This window comes from Cnephaeus nilssonii (assembly GCF_951640355.1).
Source record: "Cnephaeus nilssonii genome assembly, chromosome: 19".
Taxonomy (NCBI): Eukaryota; Metazoa; Chordata; class Mammalia; order Chiroptera; family Vespertilionidae; genus Cnephaeus; species Cnephaeus nilssonii.
In genome coordinates, this window is record NC_137090.1 from 17,149,664 (window position 1) to 17,168,836 (window position 19,173).

The 19,173-nt window shown below is 38.2% G+C and overlaps 1 protein-coding gene across 4 annotated transcripts in view; it reads right to left on the reverse strand.

Annotated features, from left to right (window-relative positions):
- Window positions 1-19,173, reverse strand: part of CEP112 (centrosomal protein 112) — a 310,297-nt gene that overhangs the window by 233,996 nt on the left and 57,128 nt on the right. For 3 of the 4 annotated variants that reach the window (XM_079798269.1, XM_079798270.1, XM_079798271.1), the window contains 6 exons: window positions 15,795-15,894; window positions 12,137-12,255; window positions 10,360-10,503; window positions 2,786-2,940; window positions 2,350-2,479; window positions 1,272-1,364 (listed from right to left, as the gene is read on the reverse strand). In XM_079798269.1, coding sequence (XP_079654395.1) covers window positions 1,272-1,364; window positions 2,350-2,479; window positions 2,786-2,940; window positions 10,360-10,503; window positions 12,137-12,255; window positions 15,795-15,894 — 741 coding nt within the window. The remainder of the gene's footprint in view (window positions 1-1,271; window positions 1,365-2,349; window positions 2,480-2,785; window positions 2,941-10,359; window positions 10,504-12,136; window positions 12,256-15,794; window positions 15,895-19,173) is intronic. The other variant, XM_079798272.1, reaches the window with a different exon arrangement.

Genomic DNA, 19,173 nt, shown 5'->3' on the forward strand with positions numbered 1-19,173 from the left:
CCGGAGTTCAACCGGGAGACCGGGAGTTTGACCACTTGCTATGACATATGCTGACCACCAGGGGGCAGCACAGAACTTGGTGGGCGTTGGCGACACAGTGCTGGCAGCAGGTGGCAATGGAGGCACTGCCAGCCCCAATGGGCCCTGACAACAGTGGGACCATGGCGGGATGGTGGAGCAGGTGAGGGGGCGGTGCCAGGCCAAGACAGGGTGACAGGCCAAGACAGGGTGCCAGGAGGGGCTGCGGGCCTGAGAGGCTGGGGGCCGGAGCTGGGGCTGTAAGGCTGGGGACACAAGCTGGGGTCCAATCTCTGTAGGACACCCCGAGGGACCCTACCCGTGCACGAATTCGTGCACCGGGCCTCTAGTAAAATAAATAAGTCATGGAGATGTAATGTACAGTATAGGGAATACAGTCAATACTCTATATATATAAAAGCCTAAGCAACCGTTCGACCCTTCGACCATTCAACCAGTAGCTATGATGTGCACTGACCACCAGGGGACAGACGCTCAATGCACAGGCATGGAAACATGGAACAGACTGATGAATCTCAGAAGGAAAGGGAGTAGGAGGAGGGAAGGAAGAGATTAACCAAAGATCTTATATGCATACTAGAGGCCCGGGGCACTGTGCACCAGTGGGGGTCCCTTGGCCTGGTCTGCGGGGATTGCTGAAACTGGCAGTCCGACATCCCCCAAGGGGTCCCGGATTATGAGAGGGCACAGGCCAGGCCGAGGGACCCCACTGGTGCATGAATTTGTGCACCAGGCCTCTAGTAGTGTATAACTTTGCATGGTGACAGATGGTAAGTAGACTTATGGTAGGGATCATCTCCTAATGTATCTAAATATCAAAACACTATGATGTATACCTGGAACTAATAAGATATTGTATATCAATTATATGTAAATACATATATAAATAAAATATATTTAAATAAAATTTATTCTTAAATGTAATTTCAAAAGAAAGATTCAAATGAAAATTATTGTTCTTTATTTTCTATGTCCCATTAGCATCTATTTTTGTTAAAAGAAGATAAATAAGATGAAAAAAATGATACAATGTGCAATAAAAGACTCAGAAATAGCTACTTAAATTTTTAAGGAGTTTTTTAAAACTCTTATTTGTACATATAAATCAAGAAAAAGGAAAGTGAGGGTGGAGGGAGTCAATGGGAGGTAAAAGGAGCACATCTGTAATACTTTCAATAATGAAGTTGAAAGTGAGTATTAGCCATTGTTCTGTGAACAAATACAAGACCCACCTGTAGTTGTTGCTTTCTTTGAAGTTCTGATTCCTGTAACTGCAGTTTTAATTGGCAGATGTTCTGTTCTAATTCTTTAATTGTACCAGAGGCCTAGAAGGATTTTAAGAATAAAAATAAAAAAAATTGTACCATCTCACAATTTCTAGTTGAATAAATTTATCTTTTCCACCTTGAAGGTTCACTCAAAATTAAAATGATCTACCAAAGGACTTGTATGCATACATATAAGCCTAACCAATGGACATAGACAACAGGGGGGTGAGGGCATGAGTGGGGGGGATGGGGAGGTAATGGGGGAATAAGGACACATATGTAACACCTTAATCAATAAAGAAATTTTAAAAAATTAAAATGATCTGTAAATCTGAATTTAAAATGTTTTTTAAAAATTAAAAAAATTTATCTTTTAAAGTAAAAATATATATTAAATTCTGTTTAGTATTTAAAGTTACGTAAATATAATAGTAATGAAGAAATCGTTGGTTTTACAGAAAAATAGTTTTACAGAAAACTTTTTCAAATTTTAAAACCAAGTCCACTGGAACATTCAATTCATGAAATACCACATAACTGACTACTTGAAAATTGTAGCTTTGGGATTCTCTTTGCAGAAAGTGTCAATTCTCGGACACAACATGTGTGAGTGCCAGTGGGGTATCTGTAGGCTCACACGGGTGCATAAGATGTTAAGAAAACTAAAACATAACCAAAATGTCAAAATAATAATAATGCATATATTCACCCTAAAAATGTATTATTAACAGAAGTGAGCATTTCTTCTCAGATTTTTATGTTTTCTTTTATAAAAATGTAGGTACAAGGATTAGCTTATTATGGCAGAATACAGTTTATTAAATATTATGTCATGTTATATATTAGACATTTAGTATTTAGTATTTTAAATTCCAATAAATATTACTTTAGTAATTTCAAGAATAAAGCAAAGGAGAGATTAATTTCCAATGCTAAATAGCTTCTACATGGTTACCTATGGCTGCAGGCTGAGTAAAGCTACTTTGTATGATATATACATGTAAATTACTTTCTATATAATATACCAGCATATATATAATACCTTAGAAGCTGAAAGTGCGTGTTCCTTTTTCAGAAAGTTTATATCAGCATCATACTTGTTTTGTAATAGCTTCACGCTTTGTTCATAATCGTTCATAAGATGATCTTTCTCTTTATGCAATGTATTGCGCCTAAAAATAATAAGAGAATAAAATATACTCCCAATATATTTGAAATCAATTCCTAGAATGGAATTTTTAGTCAACCAAATCCAAATGTATTATCTTTCAGTATACCAAATAATTATCTACATTTTTATAAACTTTTTTATGCTTCTTATGTTAAGTGGGACTTTAAAAAAATAAACAAATGGCAGTGTTTAGGTTAGAAACCTCCCAAGGTTAATGTACAAGGTGATTAATTTTGGCATATACTTTACAGAGTTGTTATCAGTACTTTACAGCCACACCTGGGAGATATCTGACTTCAGACAATACCTTGCCTTTACTTCTTGCAACTCACTACATGTTATCTGGTAACATCTCTCAAGTTCCAATTTTTCTTGAATTAATTTCTGCTTCTGTAAGTTACTGTTCTCTGCTTCTCCAGTCAGCTGCTGGACACGGGACTCCAGTTCTTTGACCATCTGGTTCTAAAAGAATAGGTCATTGTTAAAAAAGCCTCTGACTGACTTTGTAACACTTCAGTATCTTTGAGTAGCCTGAAGAAAATATATACCCTATTAGAGATAAGAATACAGAAAACAAATGTATCATAATCATATCATAAAAAATTAAACCAACCTCTAAGTTAACCAAGTCTTTAAAAAATGCTTTCTACCATAAAGATCATGATGTTTATATGTTTTTAGCCATTCATTCATTCATTCATTCAACCAATTTTACTGAAGTCCCTATCCTCAGGAAGGTTACATCTTCTTCATGCAACTTAAGAAGTTTATATTGTTAGTTGAGCACCTAGCAGTGTTTTTGCTCATTTGAAGTTTTAGAAACTTTTTTTAATTATAAAAGCAATGTAATAATATTTTTAAAAGGTAATTCATAGCCCAAATATTTTAATATAGGAGTTATGTGATACATGTATTATCATATAAGTGTATAGGAATATTTTTAGACAGTTGCAATGTTAGTGAACATAATTTTCTTTTGTTTTATTTTTACTTACTATTTTATCAAAGGCACTTCATTTTTCCAGTCTTCAAAATTATCACATTATTAAAATCATTTCCCTATTATTTGATATTTGTTATTTTGAATTTTTCATCTTTATAGAACTAAATACAGGTGTTTATGACTATGTACTCCATGTAAAATTAGGATAAGCAAGCATTAACTAAAAGAACTGATTTTTTTATTGAAGTATAATTGATACTCTATTCTATTTATTTCAGGATTACATCACAGTGATTCAATATTTATGTACATTACAAAATATTAACTATTTTCATTTAACAATTGCATTTCCAGTAAGTGTGAGTAGTTAGAAAAGGTTAGGATGATGTTCCAATCAGTATTATTTTCATACTCTTTCTAAGATAAACATTTAAGTAAAGTTTAAGCATTACATAATATTATGATCCCAACTTCTTATTGACCTTTCTTCATTATGATATGAATTAGGCACATAATTTAAATTTTGGTGCAATAGCTTCCAAACCTGAGAAATTATATCTAACTTAAAAACATGATATATAAATTTGTTCTTAAAATACATACAATTCCTAGCTCAGAGCCCGACACATATCTGATGCTCAGATTTCTTCTCTGTACATCCCATTCATTCTGCCTTTCCTAACGATCCCTCTGCTTGAGGGCTCCTTTCAAAAGATGGTGTCAATTTCCAAACATACATTCTAACTCTCCATGTTTCCTAAATATATTGTCTTATACAAAATAAAGATGGCACAAAGGAAATTTTTAAAAATTAAAACATACTGTCAAGGGAAAGCCTATAGACATATATGAAATACCTTAAGGACAACAACATTTGGTCAAAATAACCTTTTTAAAATTGAATACAAAGAACAAAGAGATATAAAAATAGTGGAGGCCTCAAAATGGGGTAATAAATAATTCAGAAAATATTTCAGGCTGTGACAGACAGTGTAGAAGGGGAATACAGGGTAAGTAACAACAGAATCAGAGAAGGAGCAGCAACTATACAGTCAGTGACGAACATTACCTTGGGCACAGGGACTGTGTTCCCACATTGTGAACTCAAAGGTAGCACTCGGTAGACTAGGTTGGAGTTCTTGAGTGGACATGGCTTGTAAGCAGTAGTTAAAATTGGCATTAGATTAGTAATTCAAGTTCTTGGTTATGGGAAAATGGGACAAATATCATTTGTGAGATCTGAAACAAGAAGAGACAGGGAGAGCTACTGGAAGGTTACCGGGAGAGTCCCGGAATGCGGCAACAATGGCCTGGACGCAAGTGGTAGCTGTGGAAACAGAAGGGAAAGAGAGCAGATCCAAGAAAATGTTCAGAGAAACAAACAACGTGATTAAGTACAATACTAAGTGAAGGAAATGAGAAGTGGCAAAAAATAATAGATTTTCCAGGTTCAAAACCTAATATGCCAAGAGAATTGGCACATTGAGAATTAAGAGAAAGTTTAGAAAAGGATATTATTTTTTTTGTAGGAAATATAGACATGATTTTCAAGAAGTAATAGAAATTGTAAAATATCTGACAGGCCTTCAGTTATACAACCAATAGATAAATTAAGAAATGTGGGCGTTTTACATACAAACTTGGTTTAAAATCTTATAAGAGTCAAAAATTAGAAAGGGTTAGTATTTGGCAACTACCGAGAATCCAAAGTTCAACTTCTATGGCAAAATTACCAATACATTTTATCTTATTTCATAAACTTCTTCTTGAAATATGACATACATACAAAAAGATGCACAAATCTTCACTATGTATTTTTATAATTTTTTATAAATTGAAAACAGCCATGAGTCACTACAAGATGTAAACATCACCAGCTGCTCTGAAGCCTGATTGGTCATTGTCTACACAAGGTAGCCATTATTCTGACTTCGATCACAAAAAAGTAACTTTGTCTCTTGTTGAACTTTCTGTAAATGAAATCCAAATATGGACTCTTTTGGGTCAGGCTTCATCATGCTCATTATATGTCTGTGAGATTCATCCATGTCATAGTGAATAGCAGTAATTTAAACTTTTTAAGGCTATATACAGTAGTCCATTGTGCAAATAACCTAAAATCACTTATCTATTTTATTGATGGGTTGTTTTCAGTGTTTGGCTGTTAAAACTAATGTTGCTAGGGACACTTCCATACATGTTTATTTATTTTGGTTGTACTTCCCGTAGTGAAATTGCTGAGTCATGATTAATTTGAAAACTATGTTCATGCAAAAGCCTGCATGTAAATGTTTAGAAAAGTTTTATCCATAATTTCAAAACACTGGACACAACCAATATGTACTTCTTCAACAGGTAAATGGATAAACAAACTATGGTATATCGTATAATTGAATATTATTCAGCAATAAAAAAATGAGCTATCAAGCCACAAAAGACATCAAGAAATCATAAATGTATAATTGCTTAATGAAAGAAGCCAGTCCGAAAAGGCTACATACTGTATGATACCAATCATATGACATTTTGCAAAATATGAAACTATACAGTCAGTACAAAAGATCAGTGGTTGCCAGGGATTCTAGAGAGAGGGGCAAGGGATAAACAGGGTGAAACACTGGTGACTTTTAGAACATTAAAAATATTATATATGATACTATAATCATGGATCTATGACAAGATGATTTCTCAAAACCCATAGAATTTTAAGTATAAAAAGAATCTTATTTTGTGCAAATAAAAAAAAATTTGGAGTTTGGGGGATCCAAGGAAGAAATGTAGTCTGTGATAAGACAATCCAGTTATATTCAAAGTATATGGGAAAAAAAACCTCATTGAAGGAATGGGGGAAAGGTGATGACCTAAGCAGTTTTGAAATGAGTGGAGTCTTTAAGAACAAAGGCAAAAGGAAGTGTCCATAACACTGTACTCTAGTTCAGCAGTCACCAACTGGTGGTCCACAGCCACTGGTGGTCCGTGAGGTCTGAAAGGTTGGCGACCGCTGCTCTAGTTGACCAAGGTGGTTCCCATGAGAGTACGGTTAACAACTCTGACACTGGCATACACATGTACTGGAACTGAACAGTTAAGTAAATGGATGAAAGGCGGTGGAAGCCAAGTTTCCACAATTGGATTGAGAATTTACATATGCACAAAGGGAGCAGGCTGGAATAATTCATGTGGTAATGGAGGAGAGTTATATAAATCAGTAAGAAATTATGTTTAATTTAATGTAGATACAGATGGTTACACAGAACTGGTTACAGATATGCATAGACACATAGGTTAGTAATTCACATATACTCCCTTGCTTGGTCTGGTGAGAGGGCATTAAAAAATGTCACCCCAGCAGTAATGAGCATACCTACCACACAGATCTTAGTTTCTAATACCATTCTCCATACGATCCCCATCAATGGGGGTATGTCAAAGGGGTACAGGAGCCTAACGAAAGAGTTCTCAATGTCCAAAACTGGAACAATTTGAGCAGCAAAAGATAGTAGTATTGCATTATAATCCAGAGTATAAAATAAAAAATATCCATGTGTTTATACTGACATAAACAAATGACTGAACAAATGGGAGAGAAGAGACAAATCTCCTATGTAGAAGACTCCAAATAACTTGCGTAGAAACTTCACCCTTAAGTATGGAAAGCAGAATCCCCCACTTGTTAAGCATGGGCTGCACACAGGAACTTCCTTCCGAAGAAGACAATATGGAAAAGTAGGGAGTAATTTTACAGTGGAAGGTCTAACCAATACTACTTCAGCCAGGTGATCAAGGATAAATAATATAACAGTGTAAGTCATTAACAGTATGTACCCTTGATACGATGTGATGAGATGAGCACTTAACCTTGTGATCTTATTGCCTCAATCCATAACCCCAGTGTAATCATGAGAAAAACATGAGACAAAATCCAACAGAGGGGCATTCTATAATCGACCAGTACTCCTCAAATTGTCACAGTCCTAAAAACAGGGAAAGCTGAGGAACTGTGTCAACCTAAGAAGACATGAACACTAATGTGATATCCTGCACGAGATCCAATAAAAGAAAAAAAAAAACATTTAGTAAAAACTAAAAAAAAAAAACAACTAAAAAACCTGAATAAACTATGGACTTTATCCATCTTGATGGATTTATTGTAACAAATGTACCAAAATAATGCCAGATGTTTCTACAAGGAGGAATTGGGTGTGAAGTATATAGGAACTCTCTGTACTACCTTCTCAAATGTTCTGTAGATCTAAAAACTGCTCTACAAAACAAAGTCTATCTTTAAAATGGTCACCCTATTCAAAATGATGAATTGCCGCTATTAGAGTGTTCTTCTTTCTAAATATGAGGTTGAGAGAAGAAATGTGGTGACGACTATAAAATGACAAAGTCTAGCTATATCAGACAGTAGATTAGTTACTCTACAGATTACTCATGTCACTACTAACAATAATAGTTAAGAATGGTTAACAAAATATTTCAGGTGCCGAAGGCCTTTTGACACTTTCTAAGGTGGAAATTTGAATGGGAAAAGAGAGCTCATCTTTATTTTCACTGCCTTACCTGGCCTTCAGCACATCCCTTCAGTATATCTAATCAACAAACCAAGGCATCATTAGCAATATCTATGACCAATAATCACAGATATTTGAATAGTCCATTCCAGTGTTAGGTAATTACTAAATATTGTTTATTCTCAGCACTATTCACAGATTCCAAGAGTTAACAGGCCCACTACTAAATCTTGATATATATACTGCATTCATTTAGAAGCACCTCTAGTGCGCTATCATAACTTTTATTAACATTTTGACAACTATAACTCAATATAATTTCTTTTCTTTGTAATACTATCTATTTTATTAAATTTAAAAGTATTATTCTGGGAAGGGCTGAATAGATTTCACAAAACTGCCAGCGGGACCCATGAAATAGAAAACGATAGAGAACTCTACTAAGCAAGCCAAAATAAGTCTCAATGAAGCCCCACCACAGACTTTCATGCGTCCAAGCCTGAGAGAGGTAAAGCCTGATGTTTTCCAGCCTTCACCTCCCCAAGTATCTAATAACTTTGCTACAATTTTCATATTTATAGTTCTAATATTGTTTTTAAAATCCATTGTTTACATGTTTAACTATGACTTTTGCACAAGAGAATCCCTGCCAATACCCAAAGTCATAAATCTAATAACCTATACAGTGTCTGCTTATAACAAACAAAACACAACAAAAGAAGAAAAAAGCCTGGACGAATCACAAAACCCAGAACCTAATTCTCAGTGACAGTCTCTTCTTTCATCCGAAGCCTGGCCTTGAACTCCACCTTGTTTAATTATTAACCAGGAGCTGCTCAGCAAGGGCTGTCTAGTCTTGATGATTCCTAAATGTGATCCTGCTGACAGACTCTGTCCATTTTCCTCTATATTTATTATTATCTAATGACAAGGTCTGAATGCTCATTTTGAAATTCAACTTTCATTAAAAATAGTGAAGTTTTTCTGACAGTGACCTCTTGGCTCCAAAGTGTCACTTTTCTTTACATCCCAACTTCATAAAAATTAAAAATGCCACTGTGAAAGACATCACTCTCTTCCTATTGTTTAATAAATAACATATAACAATGCAGTAAGCATTTTAGGCAATCACATGTTCCACAAATTACAACTCTACTGGTAATATTAATTAATATATTTAACTCACATTTGTTGAAAATTTAGGATGTTAAGATGACAAATACTTATTTCAGATATAAATTTGGTTTTTGTTCATGACTTTGAATATCATCATTGTGCTGATTATTCAGAAAATAAATTCTTGATATTTTCCCCCAATAGACCTGCTCTACCTTCAGCCTTGTCCTAGACCTGCTCTACCTTCAGCCTTGTCCATCTCACCGACCTGCATCACCATTTGCCAGTCCTCACCTCCAGATGGGCACCCAGGTCCAAGCCACACCTCCCTTGCCTGGACGACTATGGCAGCCTCCTAATTGGTCTCCCTGTCCCACTGTGGACCCTGCTTCCCACTTTTTAACTCTGTGAGACAGACCCTAGAGCTGATCTCAGGCTCTCTGAGAGATGCCTGGGAAACTGACTCTTGATCAGATTCCACAGCTTTCAGTTCAAGGACATACTTGGACCAGCCTAGCTGTGGTACAGAAGGACTGAGTTCATGCCTAGGACACAGCTCTGCCACCCCACAGGTAGTGTTATCTGTTAGGAACAAGGCTGATGAGGCACACTTGCCTTGGATGTGAGGCGCCCTGCTCTGTGTGCCATGAGCCTACCTGTTCCAGGCCTGTGTGCCTCAGGAAGTCAGCTGGGCTTCTAAAAGTCTGGTGACACTCCCTCCCTCCCTCAGACCGCTCCTCTGCCACTAGGTGCTCTGTGAGGAGGCTCTTCAGGGACCCTGCATCCTCCCTGATGTCTCTGCTGTGTGTATGACCTCCTTCTGTGTCCGAAAAGGAAGGCAACTTTGGGGGTTTACCCATGTGATAACTGTGTCTAGTCCTTTAATCAAGATGAAGCTACTGAGATCTGTCTTAAAGTGGTCACTCTACTCCTATCTTCCCATCTTCTTTCCTTCGTACTAGTATTAAATATTTTCAGAAAAACAAGTCTTCAGTTTAAAAAGAATAAAACAAATAGAATGAAAGAAAAAAAATTATCTCTAGGCGGAAAGTCAGTGAAAAAACAAGAAGAAAAATTTGTAAATGTTTTTGGGGGTTAAGTGAAGCGGGGCCCCAAAGGATCCAGAGTGAAATCGACAGCCACTAAGAGCCTGTCCACTGTCACTCGTCAGCCTGTGTCTACGAAAAGTGAAGGGATTTCTCCTGATTCTGTATCTCCTTTACTCACAGCACACATCAGGGAAGCAGGGCGCATGGAGGAGAGAGAGGAGTGTCTAACAATGGCAGGCAGAGAAAAAAGACTTGCCGTGGCCTGGGTCTGTGCCGTGTACTCGCCCTCCATCCTACGCAGCCGGGCGTTGGTGTCCTCCAGCAGCTCCTGGATGCTCTCCGTGTGCCGCTTCTGAAGGTCAAACTTCTCCCTCTCCATCTCTGCCACCGCGCTGTGCAGCTGCACAGGAGACAAAACCGGGCTCTCATCACTGCTACAGAGAAGACTAGTTTGCAATTCAGAAAACATGTTTTCCTATATGTTTCTACTTACATGGTGTCCCAAACAATAAAAGGTATGAAAGTCATAAACGTTCAAGTAAGGTAACCTATAAAGAGCATGATTAAGAAATTACTTTTTTCTTTACTTTCCTAAATTGGAGATTTTAATGGATCAACAAATAGTAAAGGAATTATCTACTTCGAGTAGCAACAGTAAATAAATAAACAAATAATACACTATCTCAGCTAAACAACACTAGGATTAGCCTGAATCACACAGAAATCTTGACAATATTATTATGGATCAGGAATATTATGTCACTGTCTGTAGTTTTATATTATCTGCATGAAATTTTGCACAAGAGTAATGTTCAATTCTTTATCCTTCACCCTACCCCCAACAGGACATTATTTTTATCCATTCCATAACCTATATAAAAGTGGACACAAAGATGACATTATAAATCAAATAGAGAAAGAATCTTTAAGAACTGTACACCCTCTGTCCTTATGTATACAGGTCTTTCTTTACAAAGATTATACTCTAAATATCAATGGAACTAATGGACAGCTTCCAAAGGGAATTGAAAGTCTGTGCTCATGGCCTGTGGGCAATCCTTCCCTTATCTGAATGGAAGTGGAATTCAGAGTGTAGCTCCCGTCTCCTGCATCCAACCCCAGGCTCACTTGGTAAAGTTTGAAAGGTCCATTTGATTTCCCATTTATGAACAAGAGACAGAACAAGGATATGACAGATGCATGTAAGTACCTGTTTGACTAGGAAGATGTTGAATGAACAGAGAAACCCTGAGAGATGATGGAAACCAGAGGCAGCATGCAGGCAATAATTATGCTAATTATTGGTAAGGGTCTCAAGAACATTTCCTCTAGTTTCTAGCTGGACAAGAAGAGGATGGCTCAGTAATAGCCACACAGAAGACCCTTAGGTTTCACAAATTTAACACATGCAGTTTTGACTCTTTATAAGTGGTTCCCCAAATCCCTGCTTTGTTGTATTTGTTATCTTTGCCAAAGTCTACATTTTAAACTGGTGTCAGTCACTTAGCTGGTCCATGAATGTAGCCACACCCACGGCACCTAAATTTCAGTGCTGCTTTGCAGCTGTAGATTGACGGGCATGGTCATTCTGATAAAGGGCTCTGAATAAGTCACTTAGAACTTGGTGGTTATATTTATGTTGCAGTGGTTTCTTCATGTTTATGGTCTCTCAAAGGTCCTAGGACATATGCCTTCTGCCTATCAAAAATCCACTGTATTTAGTAGCCCATTAATGCAGAGTGATTTTTTTAGGTGTACCCCCCAATGCTTAATAATGCGTATGTGCCTATTGAAGTTGACAGGGTGTCTCTAAGTCTTCAAAACAAGCCCAGAGAATTTACAGTTGAGTCTGCAAGGGTAAAAATGACACTGGCAAATATAAATATGCTATAACTTAGCTGATTCACTTAAGGATCAAACAGGTGTATCTGGTCTAATACTCTGACTTTCTGTATATTTTGTGAATATCCATTATTTTTATAATTAAATGTTACTTTGAATTTTCTATTACTATTTTATTTTATGTAGCTTACCTTTTTTTCCCAGTCATTATTCAGAAATTCTGTACTTTGCTCACATATCTTTTTCAGCTCTGAAATCTGGTTTTCTTTAGTCTCTCTGATAACTTGACAGTCACGTATAAGGGTCTGAACTGTCAAAAATGATAAAACACAGTTAAACCAATTCTACCTACCACATAAGAGCTTGATGATAAAAAATATATATATATATAGTACAACGGTTAGATAATTCCATTTTTTACCAATCTTCTCAATTCTGTCTTGAAAAATATCTTATTCTTTCCTCTCTTTTTCTCCATTTGTGCCACCAGTCTTGGTTGAACCCATCATTACTCACCTCCTAGACGGCTTTGACAGTGTGCTGGCCTCAGGTTCACTCCCTCCACTGGGCCCTACTCACTCCTAGTCTCAATTCCAGCACCACCTTCCCCACCCAGACTCCTCATCTTGCAGGACAGAAGGAAACTCCTCAGTGTGCCCAAGGAACCACATCTATTTCTCCATTAAGTCGCTTATTACATTATCTGTTATAAAGGTTTCCTTGCCTATGTCCTGAGGAGAAAGGTATTTCAACCTTTTATCTACAGAGCATAACAGTGCTGCAGGCAAGTGCTCAAAAACATGTGTCCTGACTAAGTAAAGGAACCCATTGTCTCACTCCACTCCTGCTGCTAGGAGCTTTAAAATCATTGCCAAGGCTTACGTTACTAAAATAAAATATGCTTTAACTAGAAGCCCGGTGCATGAAATTCGTGCACGGTGGGGGGTTGTCCCTTAGCCCAGCCTGTACCCTCTCCAATCTGGGACTCCTGGAGGGATGTCCGACTGCCCGTTTAGGCCCGATCCCACTGGGATCGGGCCTAAACGGGCAGTCGGACATCCCTCTTACAATCCAGGACTGCTGGCTCCCAACTGCTTGCCTGCCTGCCTTCCTGATTGCCCCTAACCACTTCTGCCTGCCAGCCTGATCACCCCCTAACCACTCCGCTGCCAGCCTGGTTGATGCTTAACTGCTCCACTGCCAGCCTGTTTGCCCCCAACTTCCCTCCTCTGCCAGCCTGGTCACCCCTAACTGCCCTCTCCTGCAGGGTTGATCACCTCCAACTGCCCTCCCTTGCAAGCCTGGTCCCTCTCAACTGCCCTCCCTTGCAGGCCTGGTCCCTCACAACTGCCCTCCCTTGCAGGCTGGGTGCCTCCCAACTGCCCTCTCCTGCTGGCCATCTTGTAGTGGCCATCTTGTGTCCACATGGGGGCAGGATCTTTGACCACATGGGGGCAGCTATATTGTGTGTTGCAGTGATAATCAATCTGTATATTACTCTTTTATTAGATAGGATAGAGGCCTGGTGCACGGGTGGGGGCCAGCTGGTTTTCCCTGAAGGGTGTCACAGATAAGGGTGGGGGTTCCCTTGGGGTGTGGGGCAGCCTGAGCGAGGGGTCTGTGGTGGTTAAAATATTCCCCTTATAAAATCACTTTTTAAAAATTTCTTTTAAAATCTTTTAAAAATGATTTAAACTGTCACTGATTTAAGCAAAAATTTACTTAATATATTATGTCATCTGGATGGTAAAATAAGTTCAGCTGTATGTTTGCTTAAATGTGGCATTTTCTTAGCTTACTGAATATGTTCTTACTTACTTCAAGACAATAAAATTTAATTCTGTAACTATGTGTGGTGACAGATGTTGACTTATTGTGGTGGTCATTTCACAATATATGCAGATATCAAATCACTGAGTTGTATAGCTGAAGCTAATACAATGTATGTCAATTATTCCTCAAAAAAAGATAGCAACATTTTCAAAAACATTTACGTAGAAATTTCTTTCACTCTTATATCTCAACTATGTAACAAATAAGGGAAGAATTCAAATTAACCTAATATTAGTCCTTAGCACCTATAACATATTACTTCACAATTCCAAAATTAAACAAAATCTATTTGCAATTCAAAAGCCTTAAAAAGTATTATTTTTAAACCTTTGGCATATTTAAATTGCCTGGTTTAAATCAGGGTAAGAAACAAATAACCTATAAATAAATTTAAAATATTTTTGTAGTCACTGATATTTGGAGAAAGAACCTGAACTAATTTCTAAATAAAATTTAAGGCTGGGAATAAACCTAAAAATAACCTACTTCATTAGGTAATTTATATGTGTAAGTGCCATCCTAAATTTTACGGGCAGCATCAGTCTCTCAGATATATTCAAGCCTGGTGATGGTTACAGAGCGAGTAAGTTCCATATGGAAACCCTTAAATGTAAACCTTCTCTCCTCTTTCCTCTTATTCATCACCTGTATCTTATCATTCACCAAATTCTTCAGAGTTTCTTCTTCAATCCCTTTCTCAGTATTTCCACTTCCATCATTCAGATATTCTGAGTCCTTATCACCTTATACACAAAATTACAGAAGCATGGAAGTATAAACTCCCGGAGGTGGAAGGAACTTCATGCATTATTTATTCCAACTTTGCCATTTATAATGAGTAAGCCAAGGCCAAAGACTTCCCAATGCCATATTAGCAGACCCTGAATAGGAGCCTGGGATTGGAGCCTGGTTTCTAGTACAATGAGATATATTCATTCTCTCTCTCAATGAGATATATTCATTCTCTCTCTCTCTCTCTCTCTCTCTCTCTCTCTCTCTCTCTCTCTCTCTCTCCTCTCTCTCTCTCCTCCCCTCCCTCCCTTCTTCCTTCCCTCCCTCCCTCCCTCTCTCTCCATTCTACTTCTGACTACTATGATAGACTGGGAATTGGACTCACCATGGTGGCACCCCCACCGTTACAAGGCTGCTCCTACTGAAACTCGAGGTCCTAAAACTCCCCTCTCAAAAATATTCTCTGCCTCCACAGTATCTACAAGATAAACTTGAAACTTCTAAATCTAAAATTCATGGTCATGCCTAAGTCATGCCAAGTCACCTACTTTATATTTTTCAATCTATCTCTTAATGTAAAGGATACCCACTCTTGCTAAGTGGTTTTGCAGCATCCTTCCAAAACTTAGCAATATCAGCATTCCTATTGCAGCACGTGGACATTTTTAAAGTTCTTTTCCACAAAAATGTTTTCAACATGGTCTCTAAAGGCTGCCTGTTGCACTTAGACGTTTTGACCTATAATCACAGTCAATTTAACACTTGATCACATGCTTTCTTTTTCTTCTTAATGAAAGTGTGAATGGGGAATACTTTTTAAATGCTTGTTCTGTCAATCACAATACTAGCACATACTACCCGGCATCAATAGATACTTAATGTAATGAATGTCATTAGACCAAGAGGAATGATTTCCCTAGACTGCTTTGTGAAAGCCAGTAAATTCTAATTCTATGACTCACTTATGGCAGCCCAATAAGGAGGCAGAGTTAAGAAAGGGAAGTAGCAGTGACAGACTCTTCCAATTCCTTAACCAAACAACTAACACACACACACACACACACACACACAGAGAGAGAGAGAGAGAGAGAGAGAGAGAGAGAGAGAGAGAGAGAGAGAGATATTTCCCTATTCATAAGAAAGCTCTCATAAACACATCCACTGATGGAAGTCCACACAAACATAGCCATCTCACACTACAGAAGGTCAGAAGTAAAATTTTACTTTATATAACCACTAAGATAAAACTAAGAAATATTGATTTATTTAAGAATACTACATCACCTTTCTTTTCAAGTTTTCTAACGGTCTCCTCCGTTTCATTTTGTTTCGTTTTGTATAAAGTTTTCAATTCTTCTATTTCACTGTTCTTTCTTTCTAAAATCTGCAAATGAATTTTAAATGTTTTAGTATGCTATGTTGTTTGACATACAGAACACATAATTTTTTAAATGAGCACAATGTTTTTTGCAAGTCTATCTCAGCTAATCCCACAAAAGATGTAAAAATTATATTTCAGTGCATTGAGAAAATAGTAAATATGCTAGAATTAATGATTACTGAAAGAGATGTGCTATCTGCTTTGAAATTTCATGTATCAATCTTTAAGGAGACTATAAATAATAAATTAGGTGATTCTCTAAAATATAACTCAGAGATTAAACTGTCATAAAGTAGCAGGGAGAAGCCATCACAACGTGACACCTGGGGACAGTACAACTCCCCCCTTCCCCCCCACCCCCGCACTGGAAGAGGGCACCTCCAGATGAGCAAAGCTCGAAATTGTCCCGCTGGTGTCCTAGCATTTCCATGCACAACAAGAACCCCCAGATGCATGGGAAGATGAGAAGTAATAAGCTTCCTTTATATCTAGCTCTGCTATTGTGAATCAGAAAAATCATCCCAAAATATGTCAAAATTGCATGAATATTTTACATCATGAACTGATATTGTGTCAGAAGTTTTAAAATTTAACAAAATTTAATCATGATTGTTATATACTTCTAAATACATCTACACTAAACACACACACACAGAGAGAGAAATAATAAAAATGTAGGAAAATTAGCAAGCTGAGATAAAAAAAAAATATGTGTGCTAACCAAATGGGGAAAAAATTGAGGCAGGTGTATAATCAGCTAAAAAAAAAAAAAAAACACAGAAAGTTTATTCACCAATATCTAATCAACTTTTTCTTAGTGCATTTCACTTTACCTTTCATTGTTTTAGTCCCAGAGGTAAGAATGGTTGGTAAATAAGAAAAGGAGCTAGTTTGATCCTAACATCCGTAAAGAAGCAAAAAAAGGAAAAGAATTGAGGCAAATAGATAAAACAGTCTGAATTTTGTTCCGCCCCAATTCCTGACACTTAGGAAATGGCATTCAAGCAAAAACTGATGAATATACTTCCAAATAGGGTATAAGGTCAAGGACTGTATATTTTACCTGGCATTTCAAACTAGTTGCATTTTCACACAGAATTTATTTAAAAAGAGAAATTCTAGTAAAGGACTTTATTATTAAAAGTTTTTCTTAGAATAGATCTGTGTAACAGACACACCAAGAAGCCTATTTCAAACTCTATTACCATGATGTTTCCAAATACATTTTTATAATCCTTTATCTTATATAGCAACTAGAGGCCCAGTGCACGAAATTCGTGCACAGGTGTGTGTGTGTGTGTGTGTGTGTGTGTGTGTGTGTGTCCGTCCCTCAGCCCAGCCTGCACCCTCTCCAATCTGGGACCACTCGAGGAATGTCCAATTGCCCATTTAGGCCTGATTCCACAACAGGCAGCTGAACATCCCTCTCACAATTCAGGACTGCTGGCTCCTAACTGCTTGCCTGCCTGCCTGCCTGATTGCCCCTAACTGCTTCTGCCTGCCAGCCTGATCACACCCTAACCATTCCCCTGTCAGCCTGGTAACCCCTAACTGCCCTCCCTTGCAGGCCTCGGTCCCTCCCAACTACCAACCCCTGCAGGCCTGGTCCCCCCCAACTGCCCTCCCCTGCAGGCCTGGTCACCCCCAAATGCCCTCCTCTGCTGGCCATCTTGTGGTGGCAATCTTGTGGTGGCCATCTTGTGTCCACATGGGGGCAGCCATCTTTGACCACATGGGGGCGGCCATCTTTGACCACATGGGGGCGGCCATCTTGTGTGTTGGAATGATGGTCAATTTGCATATTACTCTTTTATTAGATAGGATAGCTTCTATTTTACTTAGCATATGTTATACTGAGATTATATTACTGAATCTCTAATATATTTATGATAAAGAACTGTTTTTATCTAACCAATTTAAACTAAGGTAAAATTCCAATAAGAGCAGAAAGTAATATTTGCCTTTAAAATTTGAATGGGAAAGAAGAAAGGAGAAGAAAAAGGGTTACTTTTTCTCTTTCTAATTTTCAATCAGTAGTTTCCTTCTTGTTGATTTGAAAAAATGAACCAAATATGCACCCGACTAAATATTAACATACTAGAGGCCTGATGCACGAAATCCGTGCACTTGGTGGTGGTGGGGGGGGGGCGGGCGGTCCCTCAGCCCGGCAGTCAGACATCCTTAGCACTGCCGTGGAGACGGGAGAGGCTCCTGCCACCGCCACTGCACTCACCAGCCATGAGCCCGGCTTCTGGCTGAGTGGTGCTCCCCCTGTGGGGGAGCTCAACGCAGGAGCTGCCGCCTGGTGGTCAGTGCATGTCATAGCGACCAGTTGTTCTGCCATTTGGTTGATTTGCATATTAGCCTGTTATTATATAGGATTGTAGCTTTTAAGAAAGCTTAGCTATGTGATGCTATGGCTTCAACTCCCGGCCTCCATTTCTGTCATGTAGTTTTGTTAAGGAGAATCATAAGCTTACTTTTTTGAAACTGCAAATGCCGCCGAAACCGGTTTGGCTCAGTGGATAGAGCATCGGCCTGCGGACTCAAGGGTCCCAGGTTCGATTCCAGTCAAGGGCATGTACCTTGGTTGCGGGCACATCCCCAGTAAGGGGTGTGCAGGAGGCAGCTGATCGATGTTTCTCTCTCATCGATGTTTCTAACTCTCTATCCCTCTCTCTTCCTCTCTGTAAAAACTCAATAAAATATATATATTTTTTTAAAAAAGAAACTGCAAATGCCAACTTTCTATTTGAAGCTATCTATCCATCTAGACCAGTGGTTCTCAACCTTTCTAATGCCGCGACCCTTTAATACAGTTCGTCATGTTGTGGTGATCCCCAACCATAAAATTATTTTTGTTGCTACTTCATAACTGTAATGTTGCTATTGTTAATGAATCGTAATGTAAATATCTGTGTTTTCCGATGGTCTTAGGCTCTACTGAATGTCGCGACCCACAGGTTGAGAACCGCTGCTGTAGAGCCTAAGACCATCGGAAAACACAGATATTTACATTATGATTCATTAACAGTAGCAAAATTACAGTTATGAAGTAGCAACAAAAATGATTTTATGGTTGGGGGTCACCACAACATGAGGAACTGTATTAAAGGGTCGCGGCATTAGAAAGGTTGAGAACCACTGACCTAGACAGATAGATAGATCTATCTATATATATAAAAGCCCAGCGACCAAATGGCGGAACAACCAGAAGGACCAGTTGACCAGTTGCTATGACACGCACTGACCACCAGTCAATGCAGGAGCCGCCCCCTCGTG